Here is a 20,764-nt window from a genome sequence, read left to right as displayed (position 1 = left end):
TTTCTTGGTGGGAGAGTGAAGCTCTGATCCCCTACTGGAAGTCCTCGGAGAATATTTACTCGACAACTCATCGATTTTAATCTTTTTTGTTTTGCTGTTCTTTTTTTTTTAACGAGTCCACGGAGTTGAATGACAAAAAGCTTATCAGGAGACTATTCCAACGCTTATAGGAAATAAGTATCAGCGTCGTTGGCACCGCTGCTCTCTGAAAATATACATAATTAAAAAAAAAAAGTATGATAATAGTAAATTTAATTTGTAATGCACTTCATATTTACTCAAATCCCAAAGTGCTACATGATAAAACGGGTTATTGCGGGAATAAAAACCACATGGAGAGCACGAAAATAAAAATATAAAGTCAAATAAACAATAAGGAAAAGGGCGACACTTAAAACCATTATCCTCTCTCCAGTGAAACAGGAGCCGGAGGAAGTGGAAATAAAGAAGTCGGACGGGTTCTTCCGGCCGCCCCCCCTCCCCGAGCCCGACCTGCTTCCGGACCTGCTGCACCGGTGGAGTCTGGGTAAAGGGGAGGAGCTGTTCTTCATGCAGATGCCCGACACGCTGCCCGGCCAGCCGCCCACCCAGGAGCACCGGCCCGTGAAAACAGAGGTCCAGTCGGAGGACGGGCAGTCGGTGCTTCTGAAGACCGAGTCCAAGGTACACGCATGACGATGTCGAGGTAACGGGTGTAAACCCGGCGAGGTGCCAGGGCGGCACCATATGAGGAAAAATATCTACTAACGTTCAGTATAGCGATAGCGACGTTACTTGCGATAAATAAGCCGATATTAAAGGGAACTCCGTTCTGCTGCTTTCAGCATTCTGCTAAAATACAACAAACTGCTTGTTGAATTCAAGAATTGAGAAAAAAAATAAATTTTATATAAAATTTGTATATATAAAATATAATAACAGATCCATACTTGGCGATATAATAGTGCTACTGAAAATATTAATTGATTAATTTATTCATATTTATTACACAGGGAAGTTCAAAGTGACGTTACATTACAATGTAAACGGGCCTGACTCAGTTTAAAAACTGGTTTTCAGCCGGTTCCTGTTCTGCAAGAACATAAAACATGGTAACGTCACTTACTTACACTGCAATATTGCTTTCTTGTACTACGGCAACTGCACTTTACTTTAAAATACCTGTATTTGACGCCACTTCCCTTCAGCCCTACCTTCTGCTCGTTGTCTGTTGTTTGCTTGTTTTTCTTGTGTGTTTTCGTGTGTTTGTTTTTGCTTTTATTGTAGAAAATGCTGCTGTAACGAGGGAATTTTCCCCGCTGTGGGAGGAATAAAGTACTATCTAATCTAATCTAATCTAATCTTAGAAAAGTCTTTTAGAAATGTCTAATTAAATATATTTGGCCCCATTCTGACAATCACGTGAAGCACCTGGCACAGGTGCATTTAGGTCACGTGTGAATCCACTTTTGGTAGTTTTCTATGTTTTTGTCGCTGCATGCAGACGTGTCCCGGGACCTCCCTAGAGACCCCCCACCCCACATGTTGACCCCAAAGTTACGCCCTTGACGGCGTGTACAGTCTGTGTCTTAAGGGGTGCTTTGGTTTTGAAACAGGAAGAGGAAGCTGAAGACAACAACTGCAACCTGAAGGACCTGCGGGAGGGTCTCGTGGGGAAGATGCTGGTTCGGAGGTCCGGCCGGGTCCAGCTCATCCTGGGACACGTGACCCTGGACGTGTCCTTGGGAACGTCCTGCTCTTTCCTTCAGGTAGTACTGGTGTGTCTCTGTGTGTCTTTGTCTTCATGCTGGATCTGTTTCCATGGAGACCAGGGCCGGGCGATGCAGAGAGGATCAAATATCACGATATTCTTGACCAAATACCTAAATATGTCGATATCGCTGCTTTAAGTTGCTTTTAAGTTGTTTTTAACTTTTTCATACATGTTTTTGTCCTTTTTTCAACACTTTTGATGCTTTTTTTTCAATATTTTTCTCTTTTTTCGACGTTTTCAACACTACGTAACACTAACTTATTAACTTTAGTTTTACAGTTATTTTTGGAATTTATGGTCAATAAACCTCATTTATAGGAAATTATACCTAATGTTTGAGTTAGAAAAGCAGAAATTAGGAATTATTGAGACTAAAATTAAAGGAATGGATGTTGATGATAATCACAGACTGGAATATGTCAACTTTTACTCAATACTATTTCAAAAACACTTCCATTTGTTTTACAATGCTATAAAATTGAATAAGACGCCCCAAAAATAATGAAAGTAGAGATGTGTACTTGGCAAAGAGCGTTGGGTGGAATCAATCATGTTATTTTGGAGAATTAAAAAGAACACTGATATAGGACAACATGGGGACAACATGAGGGCAACATGAGGACAACTTGAGGACAACTTGAGGACAACTTGAAGGCAACATGAGGGCAACATGAGGACAACATGAGGACAGCATGAGGGCAGCGTGAGGACAGCATGAGGGCAACATGAGGACAACATGAGGGCAACATGAGGGCAACATGAGGACAACATGAGGGCAACATGAGGACAGCATGAGGGCAGCGTGAGGACAGCATGAGGGCAACATGAGGACAACATGAGGGCAACATGAGGGCAGCATGAGGGCAGCGTGAGGACAGCATGAGGGCAACATGAGGACAACATGAGGGCAACATGAGGGCAGCATGAGGACAACATGAGGACAGCATGAGGACAGCATGAGGACAACATGAGGACAACATGAGGACAGCATGAGGACAGCATGAGGACAACATGAGGGTTGACAAAATGTTATTTACTGTGAAGTAGCTCGCATTACTGAGTTTATACCGGGTATAATATTACCGAAATGTAATCAGTAATTTGTTAAGTAATAAGTTACTATTGTTATTTTTCACGGTCTTCTACTTCAACAGTTTAACGACCAACTGAGACTGAGCAAAACTATCATTTTAAACTAATTCGTGCTTCAATTCAAATTCATACGTACTTTTTCCAAAATAATAAAGTCCGTTCTGTGAACTCGACCCCGTGAGTCTTCCAGTGTGTTTCTGCAGCCCGCTGTTCTTTTATTTTATCATGGAATCAGTATTTTAAAGCAGAATTATTGACATTTTTTTACATGCTTTTCTGTTTTTTAGGAGCTGGTCTCTATTAATTCGGAGGGGAGAACGGGCGACTTGACCGTGTTGGGGAACGTCAAACACAAGATGGTTTGTTCCCCGGACTTCGAGGCTCTTCTGGAGAGTAGCGCTTAAAACTTGTGATGTTTACAGGAAGATTCCTTTTATTAGGGACTGTCACTCTGAAATCTGACATCCAAAACAAGTCCGATGACCACTGATTGAGTGGCTGTGCAAACATATTAAAATACACTATCTATCAATACTAAACGTATGAAGTTTTAGTTTCTTCTTGTGGAAATAGGCACATTAATTCAGGGTTGAAAGGCCAAACTCCAGTGTTGTTTTCATTTCTCTAAATCTGAGATTATTTGACAAAACTGTACATGGATGTAAATGTGTGGATAAAAAAAAGTTTTTGTTACACCGTGTTTGTCTCCAATTCTTTAATTAATGGTTCAATCTAAATCTCATCTTTTAGTGACCATCATTTTAATTTAACTTGCTTTTAATATATAAAACTGATCTACAAAAAACATGAATTAGCTGTAATTGTTAGGAAGATGATCACTAGCAGATTTTTGTATTTGATGTATTTGACAACTTTGTGGACTTACACATCAGTTTTTATATTTAAAAAATATTTTCTGGGTTTAAAAAATCTTTTTTTGTATTTGTCTAAAGTGTTTTATATCTACAGATTACACATTCTAGTGTGTGCAAAAAGCGCTTTCGCACACTTTTTTTTGGGAAGGTGCGTCTCAAACACATTTGTTGAAGTAGTCCCGCACACTGTCCATTACGCATGCAGACACTTAATTTTACAACATTCTGGTCTAATGGACAGTGTGCGGGACTTCTTCCACAAGTAAAGCCTATACAATCCATAGACAGTTAAAGAAATTATATAATATATAAAATATACTATATAATATACTGTATAAACTCACATGCATTAAATGATTAATTGGTTATGAAAAGTTGTTGTAGCAACTCTCTCTTATGAAAAGAAAGGACTATAGATATAGATATATGTACAGTACAGGCCAAAAGTTTGAATACAACTCATTGTGTGTGAGTGTGAGAGTGTGTGAGTGAGACAAAATCGCATCTAAATCATCAAAACATTGCTCCACAGCGCCACTAGTGGTCATAGAAGGTATACGTCTGAACGTGCAGTACCTAGTGTTGGCCACCAGGTGTCAGGGCGGAGCCTGAGAGCCCTCGGCCGAGGAGAAGAGTGCTGTTCGTTTAATACATTGCTACGTAGCCAGCACCGAGCCGCCCGTTGTCTGCTGTCTGAGTTTGGCTACAGTCCGCGAGACAAAGACAACTGATTGACCAGTCTAAAGCCTACTGTACCGGACGTAACGTGACTGAAGGTTAGTGAAAGACTTTGTCCGTTTAAATACATTCATGTTAACCGTTGGTAACGTTAAGCTGTAAGAAACCGCTAATTTTAACAACCAAGCCAAGCTTATAACTAATAAAGGTTGGCTCAGCATTTCATTTACACCCGGATGGACAGTCCTCTCTGGGGGGGGGGTGCTGAGCTGAGCTGAGCTGAGCTGAGCTGAGCTGAGCTGAGCTAGCTATTCGAGGTGGAGCTCGGGATGCCATAAGCTAACTTTAGACATTAAATTGTGTATGTGGTCGCATTGACGTTACAGTAGTGTTGAGTCTCAGGATGACCAGCTAGCTAGCTAGCTAGTTAGCTATGATGCTAATTGCCGTTGTGAGCGCTAACGTTCCATTCCATTCCTAGCTAACTGTTAGCCGTTAGCTAACGCTAACCCAGTAACAGTTGCTGGCGATGGAGCCTCGTTAGCATCATTAGAGGAGGTGAAGATGGAGCATGGATGGATAATAATAATAATAATAAGAAGAAGAAGGGACGCAGGGCCTCTTACTATTAACTGATAACAGTCACGTTTGCTTTAAAGTTATCTGCCCCTTCGCTAATAAGGGATAAATGTCCGTTAATGAACCGTTAATTTAGTCCGAGTGAAACCGGACCAATCAGGGAGAAATGACCCGCTAGCTAACAACCAATATTTTTAGGAAATTGCGTATTTTACAGTGTTAAACATGAACATTTATGTCAGTTTACACTGTATATACTGTCGTATTTAACTAGTTCATATATAGCTAAGTAAACTATAATGGTTTAATCTATGAAATGTCAGAAAAATCCCAAAACCAATCCAAGGTGATGTCTTTAAATGTCTTGTTTTGTCCGTCCAAATCCCAAAGATCTTCAGTATAATATGACATAAAAAGGTAAAAAACTTACTATTTGAGAGGCTGATAACTGCATCTTCTTCCGTTCTTGCATGAAAAGTAACTTAAATGATTAATCGATTATAAAAAGTTGTTGGCAGTTATTTTTCTATGATCGAATCGTAGAATCTCTCTCTCTCGTGTGTGTGTGTGTGTGCGCGCGCGCGTGCATGTATGTACATTGTTGTATGACTTGACATGTGAAGAAATTGACAATAAAGCAGACTTTGACACACGTATATACACATTTAGCACAAAAAGTAAGGACATTTGTGTTCAGTCGATTATTTCTACCATGATAACATGTTTTTTGGCGTACACCTTTTGGAAAGCCTGTTTTAGTTTTCCATTTTTAGAGAAGGTGCATTTTTGGGATGAGCAGAAGTGCTGAGTATGTGAGTTGCACCCATGAGAAATATGCCAAATCTTCTCTGCCAATGCCAAACGGGTTATTTTGCTGTTGCTATTGACACTTGTTTTGAGCATTTGGTACCCCCCCCCCCAGGTGCTGGTGACCAGCATGAGGAGGAGGTGCCAAAATTGTTAAATTGCCAATATGTCAGAATCAGAAATACTTTATGAATCCCCGAAGGGAAACTCTGTTTTGCAGTTGTACGAATAGTAGAAATATAGACAAAGAAGGAGGAGTGGATCTGTACGGTACTTACAAAGTTAAAGGAATGTTATGATACAGTATTTACATAGTTAACATAATTAACGAATTGCAATGGTGAAAAGTATAATAATAATAGTAGTAATAATAATAATTGTAGTAGTTGAGAATTGCACACAAAAACAGATAATACAGATAGTATTGTCCAGTTTCCACCTCTCTAAGTGTGTGTGTGTCAGACACTTAGAGGGAGGAGTTAAAAAGTTTGATGGCCACAGGCAGAAATGACTTCCTGCGGCGCTTTGTGGTGCATTTTGGGAGAATGAGTCTATCACTGAAAGTGCTCCTGTGATTTATCAGCTAGCTATGTCTCGATTCTTCAAACTACAATCATCCAATCCACCGAACGAGTCAATGGTGAATAAGCTGTTTGGCATTGGCAGAGATGATTTGGAAGATTTTTCATGGGGCGCAGCCCACATTACTCAGCTCTGCTGCTCATCCCACAACCTCATAGTAGTCAGATGTGTGCGTTTACCTTGTTCAGCTTTGTTGTTAGGCCATGTGTCTATTTCTGTGTTTGCACTTAAAGGAGTATCCCGTTCGATTTCAACATGTAGCTCTGTTTTTCTTTTAAATGTGTAGTGCTGTCAGTAGCGAGACAAATGAAAAAAATCAATGCAGTGTACCCCGAGTCTTACTGCTGCTAGAGTTTGCACCCAACAGGGCAAGTTTTAAACTTGTTTTTAGCCTCTAAATATGTTTTAAATGTCATTACCGGTGACGAGCCATGTGCATTTATTGTGAATCTGACTGCCGGAGACGTGACAGAGAGGCAGACATGTTGTGTTTATTCAGCTGTGCACATAGCTCTTATTTTATTTCCTGTTTTTGGGTGAAGTCCACACTAGTCATTGTCACAACTTTTATCCCTTTCTGTAACACCTCCAGCAGTCAGATTCACTGTGTTCACTTGGAGGGCGTCACTGCACATGGGGGGGGGGGGGGCACTTTTAATGACATGTTTTATAAAGTGCCCTGTTTACGCCTGTTGGGTGCTAACGCTAACAGGAGGATAACTCAGTGTAGACGGCATTGACTGTTTTCATTTGTCTCGCTACTGACGACACTACAAATAAAAAATAAATTAAAAAAAAACAGAGCTACATGTTGAATTCGACCGGAGTTCTCCTTTAACAAAAGGACAGATATAACTTAAGTGTTTACACACTTCAGAGGAAACGCAGGGAAGTGTTTTCTGATTTGCATTATTAATCATTTGTGCTTTGGTTAATAGATCCAACTGTGACGTGGACCTTTCTGAGCGTCTGTTTGTCTCTTTGAGGTCTGCATTGACCCTGATCCGCTGGATCTTCCCCAGAGAAAAGAACCACCTGCTGTGCCTGCTTGTTTCATTGTTTACATCACTGTCACCAGCGGGAGGCTTTCACTCAAATAAGCAAAGGACATCTGCAGCCGAGGTCTTAATGTCATCCCAACCGCTTTTAAAAGACTTTCCAAAAACCTGGAGTTATTTGTTTTTCGGCTGATTTTCTGAAACCAATTGAGGGTAAACATGCAGTTGATTGATATCACCCGAGAGGATCTCACCAAGACAACCACTTGTTCTTTATCTATGGGTTCTTTGCTCGGTGTGAGGAGGAGTGCCGTCCCTTAAGTTATCTTGATGAAGGCCTTCCTCTGACAGAAGATCAGGGCCACTTAAGGCCAGGAGGCGGACTGCTGTGCCCCTCTGCTCTGCCCTCTTTAATTCAACCCTTTTTGACAGATTTCCTCGCTCTCCTGACTTTCACGATGGGGCTCTTCTTCAACCCTTTTGACAACTTAGTGTGTATCCTGCTCGGCATCTCCCTCACCGTGTGGTTCACCCTGCTGCTGGTCTTCATTATCGTGCCTGCCATCTTTGGTGTGTCCTTTGGCATCCGGCGTCTGTACATGAAAACCTTACTGAAGCTCTTTGAGGTAAGAGTTTGCTGCATTGTCTTGTCTGTTTATTTGAAGAAACTACTTCAGTACTTGTTTGTAGGGAACGCTCAGTTCCCATTGTTTGTTCCCACAACTTTATTGTGTAAATTCTCACAAACAAGTTGGACAAAAAGCATTTATAAAGCTTGTGTCTTAGTCTTCTCAGTCTTGTTACCTGCAGCGTGGTCGGGTTGTAAAGTAACTAGTAACTTAAGCTGTGAGATACATGTAGTGGAGTAAAAAGTACACTATTTCTCTCTGAAATGTAGCGGAGTAGAAGTATAAAGTGGCATGAAAAGAAAAGACTCTCAAGTACAAGTCCCTCAACATTTACACCTAAAGTACTTAAGTAAACTTAGTTACATTCCACCTTTGAGAACCACTCTTGTAAAGCGTCTTTTTTATCTTACCGGATAAAGCACAGAGTCCTTGATTTATAGTTAGATGAAGAACTAGTAGTACGTTAACTGCAGTTTGACGTGATGTGTTATATATCTGTGTAAGGCTGGGTATCGCCACCGATTCAATCAGGGATATGTCACCAATTTAATCTGGATATGAAACAGAACTAATGATGTAACCCTCTAACCTGCTGCATTATTAAATATAGTAATTTAGATGTTAAGATTTGACCCTAAAGCAGTTACTTAAAAACAGGAAAATATTCTACAATTTCTTTCCTTAGTGCAAAGGGTGTGATGCCTAGAGGAAGACCTAGAGCCATGTTTGGAGTTTTAATTAGCAAGAAATGGATTCCTCAGATCATCAACTTTCGTTTGATACCAACATCCTCAGTCTAGCTTTGCAACGAACCCTCTTAAAAAAACAATCCCATGATTTTATAATTCAGTGTCGGATCATTTAGATGCCACCCTAATGTGTAAATGAGTAATGATCATGTGCTAGCTGGGGATGGAGCGGGAACACTTAACACACACACAACGTCACAGTTCGGTGTGTCTCAGTGTTTCTATTCTTGCAGTTATGACGCTCTGTCCTCACAACCTGTTTGTCAACAACCACAGTGCGTACACGCTCTCTAAGAGCATCCTGTATTTGTTCTAGCTGGGTGTTTTGTCCGCCCTTACAGTCAACATTTACAGCAGTCATGTTTGCTTCTGGAAAAGCATAAACCTGTATAACAGCAGCAAAGATTGAAAGTTCTCTGTCAGCTGGTTAAATATGATTATAATAATAATAACACATTTTATCTAAAGGGGCCTTTCTCGGCACCCGAGGACACCGATGTTCTAGTTCCTTCTCTCCTCTGATTATATTTGACTTGTGGACATTTGAGGACGTTGTCTTGGGCTTTTTTAGGAAACGCTGATCTACATTTCCCACAATGTTTTGACATTTTATAAACCAAACAACTAATCCATTAATTGATTACCGTCCCCGCCACAGGGCCGGTCTTCCCTTGTGAGGTTAGTGAAGAACGCAGAGCACAGACACTTCGTCTGGGACGCGGCCCGACAGCCCGCAGTGTTGCTTGGTGATGCAGTTTTGACTTTTTGAGACATGAGTCGGCAACAAATTGCCAGTAACGGCAGTTATAGTCTCGCGTTGCCGGACCTTCCTCCACAGCCCTACCGAGGAGGGTCTGGCTAGTCCACACAGCATTCTGGGATTGTAGAAAAACACGTTCTGGTTTATCGGCATTTCTTTAAACCAATCACAGTCGACTTGGGCGGTGCTAAGCGCCGGACGGAGCCACGATGGATACAATAGCCTTTGGAAGGAACTTGTTTTGGTGGAACGTGTATATGTTTAGAAGTAGTTTCAGTTGTCAAAAGAAAACTCAGATTGGACAGATAGTCTAGCTAGCTGTCTGGATTTACCCTGCAGAGACCTGGGGACCAGGTAACCATAGTTCTCAGATTGGACAGATAGTCTAGCTAGCTGTCTGGATTTAACCTGCAGAGATCTGGGGACCAGGTAACCATAGTCCTCAGATTGGACAGATAGTCTAGCTAGCTGTCTGGATTTACCCTGCAGAGACCTGGGGACCAGGTAACCATAGTCCTCAGATTGGACAGATAGTCTAGCTAGCTGTCTGGATTTACCCTGCAGAGACCTGAGGACCAGGTAACCATAGTCCTCAGATTGGACAGATAGTCTAGCTAGCTGTCTGGATTTACCCTGCAGATACCTGGGGACCAGGTAACCATAGTCCTCAGATTGGACAGATAGTCTAGCTAGCTAGCTGTCTGGATTTACCCTGCAGAGATCTGAATTCGACGGAATTTCTGGCTCCAAAGGAACAATCCCGGAGGTGGACCGATGCATGTACCATAATGAATCCGCTTCACTGTGCAGTGAGGCTAGCCCAAGATGTCCGTATTCACCGTCTGACTCCAGACGTTGTTATCTAGTTTCTCCTTCTGCTATCGCGGCCAATCTTCCCTCGTAGAGCTGTCGTCACTTTCCAGGTTTGAACCTCTGAGAGCAAACCTTGTGCCAGAAATAACCGGCCCGGTGGGAGCCGTGAGAGACGCTCTCACCTCATGATTCCCGTAGCAACCGGGACAGTTTAGAGCAAAAGCCAAAGGACAGATGCAGGACAGACGGTGGGATTTTGTTTATGCAATTAGTTGCTCAAACAAAACAAGTGGGACAAAAATCTCACCTAATTAAAGTTATTTGTGCTGTAATCTGGAGCTGCAAAGATTAACCTAAGTAGTTAAGTTACTATTAAATTAATCAATTATTTTTATAATCGCTTAATCTGAGTCATTTTTTCATGAAAAAGTATTATTACGTTATGTTAAATTGGAATATCTTCTAGTTTCTTCTCTCCTCTGTGACAGTAAACTGAATATCTTTGAGTTTTGGACAAAAGACATTTGAGGACGTCGTCTTGAGTTTGGGAAACACTGATCCACATTTTTCACAATTTTCTTACATTTTAAAGAATAAAACAACTAATTGGTTAATCGAGAAAATACCTAACGATTAATTGACTATGACAATACATGTGTAAACAAATGTTGTTGCATGTCTACTTACTTATCCCACACTTGTAATGTTTGATAGGCGATAATATCGTGTTCTTTGTTTGTTCCTGTTGTTTTTTCAGAAGAAAGAAGCAGCTCTGTTTTCCTTCCCGCCACCCAAAGTACCGCTGACATCCGCAGCTGCATGTTACGTTGAATCACTTACAGCTTGTCGGGACACGATTTAAACACAGCTGTAAAATCAAGCAAAAGGAAAGCTCGATATGCCAAGAATGTGTCTGTGTGTCTGTTTTTTTATCTATTTGAGTAACTCTGACCAATATCAAAATAAGACATTACACTCTACACGCTCAACATCTAGGCACTGGATCCTTGATGTGGATAATATGTAAAGCCACTCCAATTAACACTTTTATTATACATGTATGTGCTCTAAACCAAGTGTGTCAAACTCAACTTCACTCAGGGCCACGCTGGGAAATAAGAATCACCTAAAGGGCCAGACGTGTGGAGTTTAAGGACATGCTTTTATTTCAAAGAAGAAGTCATATCTTTGACTATTATTGCATTTTTATAAAATGTGGCTCTTTAAAGTCTGCAAAAAACTTACTTAGCCAACAAATGCCTGAAAAAGCGTCAAAAACAAGTTGGGAAAGGTGCCAAAAATGTGGCAAAAACTTTTGAAAAAGCAATGGAAAAAGTGACAGAAACTTTAGAAAAACTTGAAAAAACGTAAAAAAACCCACTGAAACAAGGTGGCCCAACATAACTTGTGAATCTAAACTGATCTATGGCTGTATCAAAATCTGCAAGGAGCCGGATTTGGCCCGCGGGTCTCGAGTTCGACATGTGTGCTCTAAACTATTTCATACTGTATTATTAATCGGTACAGAGAGACCTCTGAGTCATCGTGTGTTGTGGTAGAAAGTGAAATCTGAGACTGTTGACCAAGTGAAAACACCGTTCCTGATCTTTCCTTCTCGTCTTACATCTGGAACACTGCTCTCTCTTCCTGCCTTTCTGTGTTTTGTCTACATGTTGAAGAAGGAGAAGGGGGCATTGTGACGTGTCTCAGGACAAGGCCGTGGTTAACAGATGAGATGTGCACATTATTAACACCGTTTGATATTTAAAGCTGGTTTCAAATTTGGCTAACAATTGCTGCCTGCATCCACTTCAATACACTAGTACTTACATACAGGGCCACAAACGGATCAGGCACAGCATCCATCCAGGACATGGTCAAACCCTAAACCACATCCCACCCAGTCCTCATCGGCAGACCTGCTCGCTGCCCCCCCGACAGCTAGGAACAACTAATCACTCAATGAAATCCAGACTGTTTGCTGTCTTGGCTGCTAAAAGCTCTCTAATGACATCAGGACGGTCTATGCGTCTTCGGCCAAAGGCTACAGAAAATATATGTGTGTGTGTGTGTATTATTTTTATTTTCATATATATATATATATATATATATATATATATATATATATATATATATATAAAAGCTGCAGTTTCATATGGTTCTTTGTAGTTTTTCTTATTTGAAGCTAATGTACTTGCACTTACTACTTGTTTTCTGGAGTTTTCACCTTCAAGGTTGAAAGAGCTTAATATGAAGTTGCTTTGGATAGAAGTGTCCGCTAAATGACATGTAATGTAATGTAATCTTTTCTCACCTTATCTTGAACATTTTTTTGCATTAACAACCACACTAAGAATAGAGAGAGAACCAAAACTTGAGCAGGAAGAAACTGTGAATCTTATCGAAATGAAGAACTCGCCGTGTCTTAAATATTCAAATTTAGAAAGTCAGGTTTAACGACATCTACAAATGCTTTTTGCACAGTTGCAACCTTTTAAACTCCAAATAAACTCAGTTCAATGTTAGCATTCCTTCTTTTATTGTTTTAAAAAGTAACTCGAACATGCTGCGTTATGTGTGTTTTTTGTCACTCGTATTTTGACCCACCTTTTGTTCTTTGCAGTGGGCCACACTCAGGATAGAGAGAGGAGCGAAAGAGAATAATCACCACCTCTACAAACCCTACTCAAATGGTAAGCTGTACCATCATTGTGCATCTTCAGTAGGTGCAGTTAATCTAAGCTACGTCTACACTACTACGTTTTGGTTCAAAACAACTAAATCTTTTGCAACATTTACACCTAGTCCACACTACTGCGGTGTCTCCGAGCCCCTAAAATGGAGACATTTGGAAACACTGCTGCCCCCGTTTTGGTGTAAAAACTCCGGGGTTGCTTTGTAGTCTGGACGGACACAAACGGAGACATTTGGAGACGAGGACACCCGTCCGTCAGTCTTATCGGTCAGGAAGCTTCCAGACCTTTTAGTAACCGTTCCACCTTGTCCTCGCTCCAAGATAATAATCCCTGCTCTTACTTTTCTCTTTTGTCATTCTTTCTCCAAATTATTTTCTGTATTTTTTAACTTTTACATCTATGATTTCCAACCGTTAGAGTAACGTGAGACAATCTACTTCCTGTTTACACCAGCACGCACATGTCCAGTGTGTGTGTGAACTGTCATGTGATACGTGTTTCAGGCGAGTTATTACGGATTGAGATAAAGTCTGCTACTGGAAGAAATTGATTTTTTTGTTGTATGATGCCAAATTGTTCAATCAATATATAACATGTTTGTAAAGTTAAAAAAAAAAGTTCTGCTACTGGAGCGTAAACGCATGTGTGGACGGAGATTGACTGAGATTGTAAAAGTTAAAAGTGAAAGCTTGCTTGTGGAGACGTAGCTTTAGAGACAAGTTTCGCTGAGCTCTTTTCTCCGTGGCCTGTTGCAGCGATCATCGCCAGGGAGCCCACCTCGTTGGAGGAGGAGATCAAGGAGATCAGGCGCAGCGGCAGCAACAGAGACCTGGACTCAGCCACCGAGTTTGAGATGTCTGACATCTTCTATTTTGCCCGGCGAGGAGTGGAGAGCATCATGGACGATGAGGTGACCAAGCGGTTCTCTCCTGAGGAGTTGGAGTCCTGGAATCTGCTGACTCGCAGCAACACAAACTTCCACTACATCAGCCTGAGGTTGACCGTCCTGTGGGGGCTCGGCCTGCTGATCCGCTACGGCTTCCTGCTGCCTCTCAGGTACCAGCCGCACCTCCAACAGAGAGCTTTCTTTATATAGAAGAGTGACCCTTACCATGCATGCTTTTAAATATTGACCTGGATCACTCATGAAACCCTGACCTCTCTTAATCTATATTTCTTCCAATTTAAATCAAATCATGATTCTCTGCCACGATTTCTTTCTCACAAAGTGTAATGTTTATTGCACACATGAACCATGACGAAACAAATTGGCAGTACCAAAGAGATTTTTCTGGCACCTATAGCACATCACCACAAGCCTGTAGACATAGAGGCTTCAATGAAGAGAAGGACGAGCATTGCAGCGTTAAAGTAGTCCACATCGACAACGTTTCATTTCCGCAATTGCTCCGTTGCCGCCGGAAATTCTCCCGAATGTTCCTCTTTCCGGTCAGATGTCCGTCCCCTTCCTCTGTCATGGCGTTTTAACCTCCGGTGGATTTCTGAGGACTATGGTTACCTGCTCCTCAGACCTCTGCAGGTTTTAAACCAGACAGCTAGCTAGACTATCTGTCCAATCTGAGGTCTATGGTTACCTGGTCCTCAGACCTCTGCAGGTTAAAACCAGACAGCTAGCTAGACTATCTGTCCAATCTGAGTTTTCTGTTGCACAACTACTAAAACTACTTTTGAACATCCACATGTTCCTTCCCGGGTCTATTTTCCAGCGGCATCGTGGCTCTGTCCAGCACTCAGCAACGCCCAAGACGATTGTGATTGGTTTAAAGAAATGCCGATAAACCAGAGCAGGTTTTTCTCCCATTCAGGAATGCTGCGTGGACTCGCCAGACCCTCCTTTGCATCGCTGTGGAGGAGGGTCTGGTATAGCAGGACTAATTTGTTGAGCAGTTTCCTGTTGCAGGAGCCGAAGTAACCTGCCTGTCGCTCCGTCTCTTTCAGGGTAACCCTCGCCTTCACTGGTGTTGGCCTCCTCGTCTTCCTCACCTGTGTCATCGGGCTGCTGCCGAGCGGAAGGTAAGACCGACAACAAGCTCGTCTGTTTGGATTCATCAAAAATAAAAACAGTTTGCTGTGTTGACACTCATGCTGTTCTATGCTTTCTCCTGCAGGTTAAAAAACGTTCTGAGTGAAAAAGTCCATCTGATGTGCTACAGAATATGTGTCCGAGCTCTGACGGCCATTATAACCTACCATAACAGGTAAGGGACCATCGCCCCCAACTTCCATTAAACGTGCTCTGTTCACGTCTGATGCAAACAGGTTTTGACTACTCATATATAACATAATTACTTCAACACCGCAGCAGGGTACTTCCTGGTTAAATGTTTACAGACCCAGTCAGATAAAGGTCAGGATGTGTAAAAGGGAAGACGTGGGAGATATTTAGTCTCCCTACTGCATGCAAACACATGGACTCTAATCCTCTTTGATGCATGTAACTTGCGATTATGTCAACAGAAATAATGGAAGCGAAACAATGACCCACAAAAGACCCATAGCAGCAAGACCTTTTTCCTTAATATCATATTTTATAATATTTACTTTATTATCAAGTACGTTTTTAACACACATGAGGTATGTTTCCTCTGCTTTTAACCCGTCCATACTAGTTTTGAGCTGTGGGCATCCACAGGCTTCATCAACACTACTACGTAACGCCTCTCGTCCACACTACTCGGCCGTTTCTCATCGCCTAAAACGGACATTTGGAAGCACTGCAGCCCCCGTTTTGTGTTAAAAACTCCGGGGTTGCTTTGTAGTCTGGACCGACTCAAAGATAGATTAAGATCAATTATGTTTTCCAGTTTCACTTTATGATTAATCTCATGTAGCCACACTTCTGGCACACGGCTAGAGCTCTGCAAAGGCCTTTACACAAAATAAATGTTAAGCATTGCTAGTGTTAATTACTGACATCACAAAGAAAATGCTCACAAACATTAAGACAAATGGAAAGGTTTGACGTTATGAAGCGTTGTGCTTTTGGTAAAACATTTTTAGGCTTTTAAAAAAAACAAATTTCAAGACAAAACATGTTGCAACTCATAACTTCTCCAAATGCTGTGATATTTAATCAGAAATTACCTTCAAATTCTACTTATCCTGTTCACCTGGTCCCGTTGACCCTTTTCCAAAACATAATTCCCTGCAGGCCTCTTGCATTGCAGGGAAAGGGGTCTACGTGAGATGACATAATGACCAATAAGCTGTCTTCGGAGAACAGAAACTGGGTTGTGTCAGCTCTTGTAATATGAGAACCGTGTGTGTGTGCGTGTTTTTGTGTTTATGTGTGTGTGAGATTGTGTGTGTTTGAGAGTGAGTGAACGGGAGGCTGCCTGAAGCTAGGCTCAGACTGTCTACATTCATGTTCATGCAGCAGAGACGAGCCTCTGCAAAGCACAAAGCCCTCATCGTTAATGCGAAGTCAATCAAACTCCAGTCATTTTGTAAATAAAAAAAACCAACGCTTGGAGCTGCTGACTTCACGGAGCTAATTTGCAAGCACGAGTTTCACAATCCCTAACCTTTTTTCATCCAATTTAACTAAATAAGCACACACAATATATCAATCCAAAGGCTTTCTGAATGTAGAAACATGAACAAAATGCTTCTTAACACGGCAGAAGTTATTACAACTATGTAAATATATTTAGTTTTTAAGATGTGCTCATTTTCACGAGCAGTCTAAATGCTTTTTGACAGTTTCATCTGCAAAAACAATAGTATCCCACAAGCGTCACGTAACATGAGAGCGCCGTCACAAGCCGCGAAAGACTGAAGCCTTATCTTTCTGCTGCAAAAAAATGAGCGAGCTAGCTGTTGTGGTTTTTATTTTAGATCGATTTAAAGCCCCGCGGCTGCAGGCCGCTCTCTAATGGGTGCAACATAGTGCACCAGTGTTATTATCAAAGGGATGTTGGTAGTGAGGATTTTGTTGCTTGTGAGTTATGCTTTTTTTTGGACATTTTGTGCAAAGCAGTAGTATCTAGAGTATGAATCTTAGCGGAATGTGAAGCGGTACATGTTTTTTTCTTTTTTTTTATATATATATATCGAGTATAGGCACATGCAATAGGATGTGGAGGAGGAAGTTGATGCTTCATGTATTGTATTTGTCAACTGTAGTGGAAACAGCTGGTGTTATGTTTGGTAAACCGCAGCGCAGGCTTGACTGAATTTGAAATTAAACCTTTGAAAAGACATTTAAGTTGAAGATCGGGGGACATTGTTAGTTAGTGAGGTTGCTCATCGTGGTAATTAGATCTGCAAAGTCAGCTTGTTCAATGTTTTCTAGTTGTTTTACTGAATGGCAAAGGCAAACATTTATTGGCTCATATTATGATTTTTTGCTTTTTTGCTTTCTTGTTGTGTATCTTTTTGAGCATGTTATTGGTTTACTATAATAAACTAGTAATAAAACCCTAAGTCCCCCCCCCCCAAAGGGACTTATCATCTTCAACTGACTGGCTAGTAGTCCTTACCTAGGTACTGTCAGGGCCTCATACTCTGCTCCTGACTGGCTAGTAGTCCTTACCTAGGTACTGCACATGTGCGACTCCTAACAAAGATGGAACAGAAGTGAATGTCTCACTCTGTAGCTTAAACAGAGCACTCAACACACAGGTTGACTTGAGGAGCTGCAACAATGTGCAGTACAACAAAAATATGGTGTTTTTTGAAAATAAAACCATATAATATAAGTTCTAAATATAATTATGAACCTGAAAATGAGCATAATTTGGGCACACTGTCAACAATCTGTCAACAGTGTATCTGTTAATGTATATGTTAATATTATCAGATCTGTGGTTATTTGTTTGCTCAATGATCTGGATCATTTCTTGCGTCCTTCTGAAGGTCTGCCATCAATGTCTGGCCTGTTACACGTGTTCCTCTCTACTCTGGGGCTAAAAATAGTGACAAGGGAGGAAGTGTAGCTCTCTCTCTCTCTTTCTGTCTCTATTTAAGAATGCAACTCTATCTTTAAGAATCTGGAGTAGGTTCAGATCCTGAATGGAAAACAGGGGGAGGCAAAGCAAACCCAACGTTAGAAGAAGAATTTAGTCTCTTGACTGCTTTCTTTATTATTATCTTGCACTAAAAGTGTATTTTGACAATCAACATTGTTTCAGTTCTTTGTAATACATCCTCCATTAAGTGTCTTCATCACACAGAGTGTAAATGTCTTTCTGTTTCCACTTTTTCAGTGAAAATAAACCCAAGAATGGGGGTATCTGCGTCGCCAACCACACCTCACCCATCGATGTTATCATCCTGGCCAGCGACGGCTGCTATGCTATGGTAACTCTACTGCTGCTCAGCAGGAAGCTACACATTAACACGGGTCAGTTTCTTTCCATTGCAGCTCCTTGTCTGTTGAAATTACATTTGTGTTTTATGTTTTCAGGTTGGCCAAATTCACGGTGGCTTGATGGGGGTCATTCAGAGATCCATGGTCAAGGCCTGCCCGCACATTTGGTTTGAACGCTCAGAAGTCAAAGACAGACATCTAGTGGCCAAAAGGTAGAATTACAACCTTTTGGTTTTTGTTCCAGGTTTTGTTGTTGTACAGTTTTTTCCCCCTTTAGTCTATAGCAGGGGTGCCAAACTCATTTTAGTTAATGGGCCACATGACCCTATTTGGATCTGAAGTGGGCCAGAGCAGTAAACCACTCCAGAAAGATCAAAAACTTTATCTGCCACGGAGTGTCTTCAGTTGGATGTTGGCAAATGCATTTTAAGACCATTGTAGGAAAAAAACTAAATAATGTTATGGACCCTGGAGAGAGGGGTAACATTCTGTGAAAAAATCTGAATTTCTCAGATTAAAGTCGTATATTTACAAAAACTAACTTGCATATTCTCTGAGATTAAAGTCATACATTTGGATTAGAATGAATAACTTCGCTGCAGTTTTCACACTTTGCAAAGTCATCCAGTGGGCCTGATTGGACCCGTTGGTGGGCCGGTTCTGGCCCACGGGCCGCATGTTTGACACTCCTGGTCTCTAGGATTCTGTTGCATTCAGTTTGAGTTGTTGCAAAGTAAGTTTTTATGTTGATTTTGGTCCGTTGGGTAAAAACTTATATTTCTAATATTTTTTTTAGTATTAATAATATTTTATTTTGTTAACTTTTTCAACTGTTTTCTGTTCCCTGTATCTGGCTTTTATTGTCTGTAAAGCGACCTTGAGTGCTTAGAAAGGCGCTTATATTACTAATATTTTGTGTCTTAAGCCAAGTTCAGACCAAAGATTTGCGACAAGTCAACAGCCAATCAAGTCACAGCGATGTCGGCACGTCAAGTCGGTTAGAAGACCAGTTGAAATGGACGGAGGCTCAACGAGCGCGGTGTATGGTTAAAACATTAATACAACCGTTTCATCTATACTACAGTATTTCCTATTTAAGCTGCTACAAAACAGCCTGAACAGTCTGAAGGTAAAACTGATATACAGAGAGTCGTTGCTATGGAGATGATGTTCAAAACCAACTCCTCATTCACTCACTATTCCCTATATAGTGCTTATTAAAAAGTATTATTTATTATTCGCTATCACACTTTTTTAAACATGGGTATTTGTACTCCCAACTGTGTATATCTAGATATTTATATTTTTCAGTTTTTTTTAGACTTGGTATATTAATATTTAGCACTATACAGGCTCTGCACACCCATAGAAGCATGTATTTACTTTCATGTAATATAGGTAATATCTCGACTTTTCTACGGTGTTTTTAATTGTTTCTGTGCTGTATGTTTTGAAGCTGTGAACTTTGCACGTCATTTCATAGTACAGTGTACTGTGGAATGACAAAGAAATCTGGAATTTTGAATAAGGAACAAACCGATTGAGATTTCTTTCATTATTAAATTAACTTCCTAATTTGAACACCACTACAAAATGGCTGACACACCATACAGAGCACTATATCTGGGATAGGGAACGCTGTCAAACGCAGCTAATGTCCGCCAGCATTCAAAATGCTATAGACGTCGAAAATGTCAATGTCCAACCTCAGGAAATATCTGTTGCTAATGTCTCGTTTCTTTGCTGTTTCAAAACGTTGCAGACGACGTAGATAGTCTGCAGATAGTCTCAGACGTTTTAACTCGTCTAGTCGCAAATCTTTGGTTTGAACTGGGCTTTAAGAATCTCAAAAAGATTTTTAATAATAACTCACATGCTTGTTGTGTTGCAGATTGAGTGACCATGTAGAGGATAAAACTAAACTGCCCATTCTCATTTTCCCAGAAGGTGAGTATGTTTTAATATTGTGATGCACAAAGACTTCACAATAAAACTTCAGTCATCTAGTTTTCCTTAAAAGCCCTTAAACACACTTAACTATGTATTTATGTGTGAATACTCTAAATCCCCAGGTACCTGCATTAACAACACGTCAGTTATGATGTTTAAGAAAGGCAGTTTTGACATTGGTGCCACAGTCTACCCTGTGGCCATAAAGGTGAGTCTGTCCTCCTCCTCCTGTGAGATGTCATGATCTACTAGATGTCTTTTTATTTGTTAACATTTCTCTTAACAGTGACATCGCGCTAACACCAAAATCTCTTCTGGGTAGACACATGTTAGTCGTGTGAAATCGTCTTAAACTGTAACGTTTGAAGATATCAAGTTAAACCTGGAGGTGTCTAACCTTTCTGTGGCGGTGTATAAGTATACACCCCCTTAGTTAAAATACAGGGGTATAAGTATACACCCCCTTAGTTA

At 40.9% G+C, this 20,764-nt stretch overlaps 2 protein-coding genes across 3 annotated transcripts in view; both read left to right on the top strand.

Annotated features, from left to right (window-relative positions):
- The window catches only part of polr3d (polymerase (RNA) III (DNA directed) polypeptide D), an 8,980-nt gene extending 5,442 nt beyond the window's left edge, over positions 1 to 3,538 (top strand). For both annotated transcript variants that reach the window (XM_034870903.1, XM_034870904.1), the window contains exons 7-9: positions 416 to 663; positions 1,596 to 1,748; positions 3,133 to 3,538. In XM_034870903.1, coding sequence (XP_034726794.1) covers positions 416 to 663; positions 1,596 to 1,748; positions 3,133 to 3,249 — 518 coding nt within the window. In that variant the 3' untranslated portion in view covers positions 3,250 to 3,538. The remainder of the gene's footprint in view (positions 1 to 415; positions 664 to 1,595; positions 1,749 to 3,132) is intronic.
- Positions 3,539 to 4,303: 765 nt separating this feature from the next.
- The window catches only part of LOC117944274 (glycerol-3-phosphate acyltransferase 4-like), a 19,551-nt gene continuing 3,090 nt past the window's right edge, over positions 4,304 to 20,764 (top strand). The window contains 10 exon segments of the mRNA XM_034870933.1: positions 4,304 to 4,496; positions 7,353 to 7,990; positions 12,939 to 13,008; positions 13,767 to 14,067; positions 14,971 to 15,045; positions 15,141 to 15,230; positions 18,240 to 18,333; positions 18,440 to 18,555; positions 20,235 to 20,290; positions 20,416 to 20,547. Of these exon segments, the coding sequence (XP_034726824.1) occupies positions 7,823 to 7,990; positions 12,939 to 13,008; positions 13,767 to 14,067; positions 14,971 to 15,045; positions 15,141 to 15,230; positions 18,240 to 18,333; positions 18,440 to 18,555; positions 20,235 to 20,290; positions 20,416 to 20,547 (1,102 nt within the window). The 5' untranslated portion in view covers positions 4,304 to 4,496; positions 7,353 to 7,822.

Source organism: Etheostoma cragini, chromosome 5 (genome assembly GCF_013103735.1).
Source record: "Etheostoma cragini isolate CJK2018 chromosome 5, CSU_Ecrag_1.0, whole genome shotgun sequence".
Taxonomy (NCBI): Eukaryota; Metazoa; Chordata; class Actinopteri; order Perciformes; family Percidae; genus Etheostoma; species Etheostoma cragini.
This window is presented reverse-complemented; position numbering and strand designations above follow the sequence as displayed.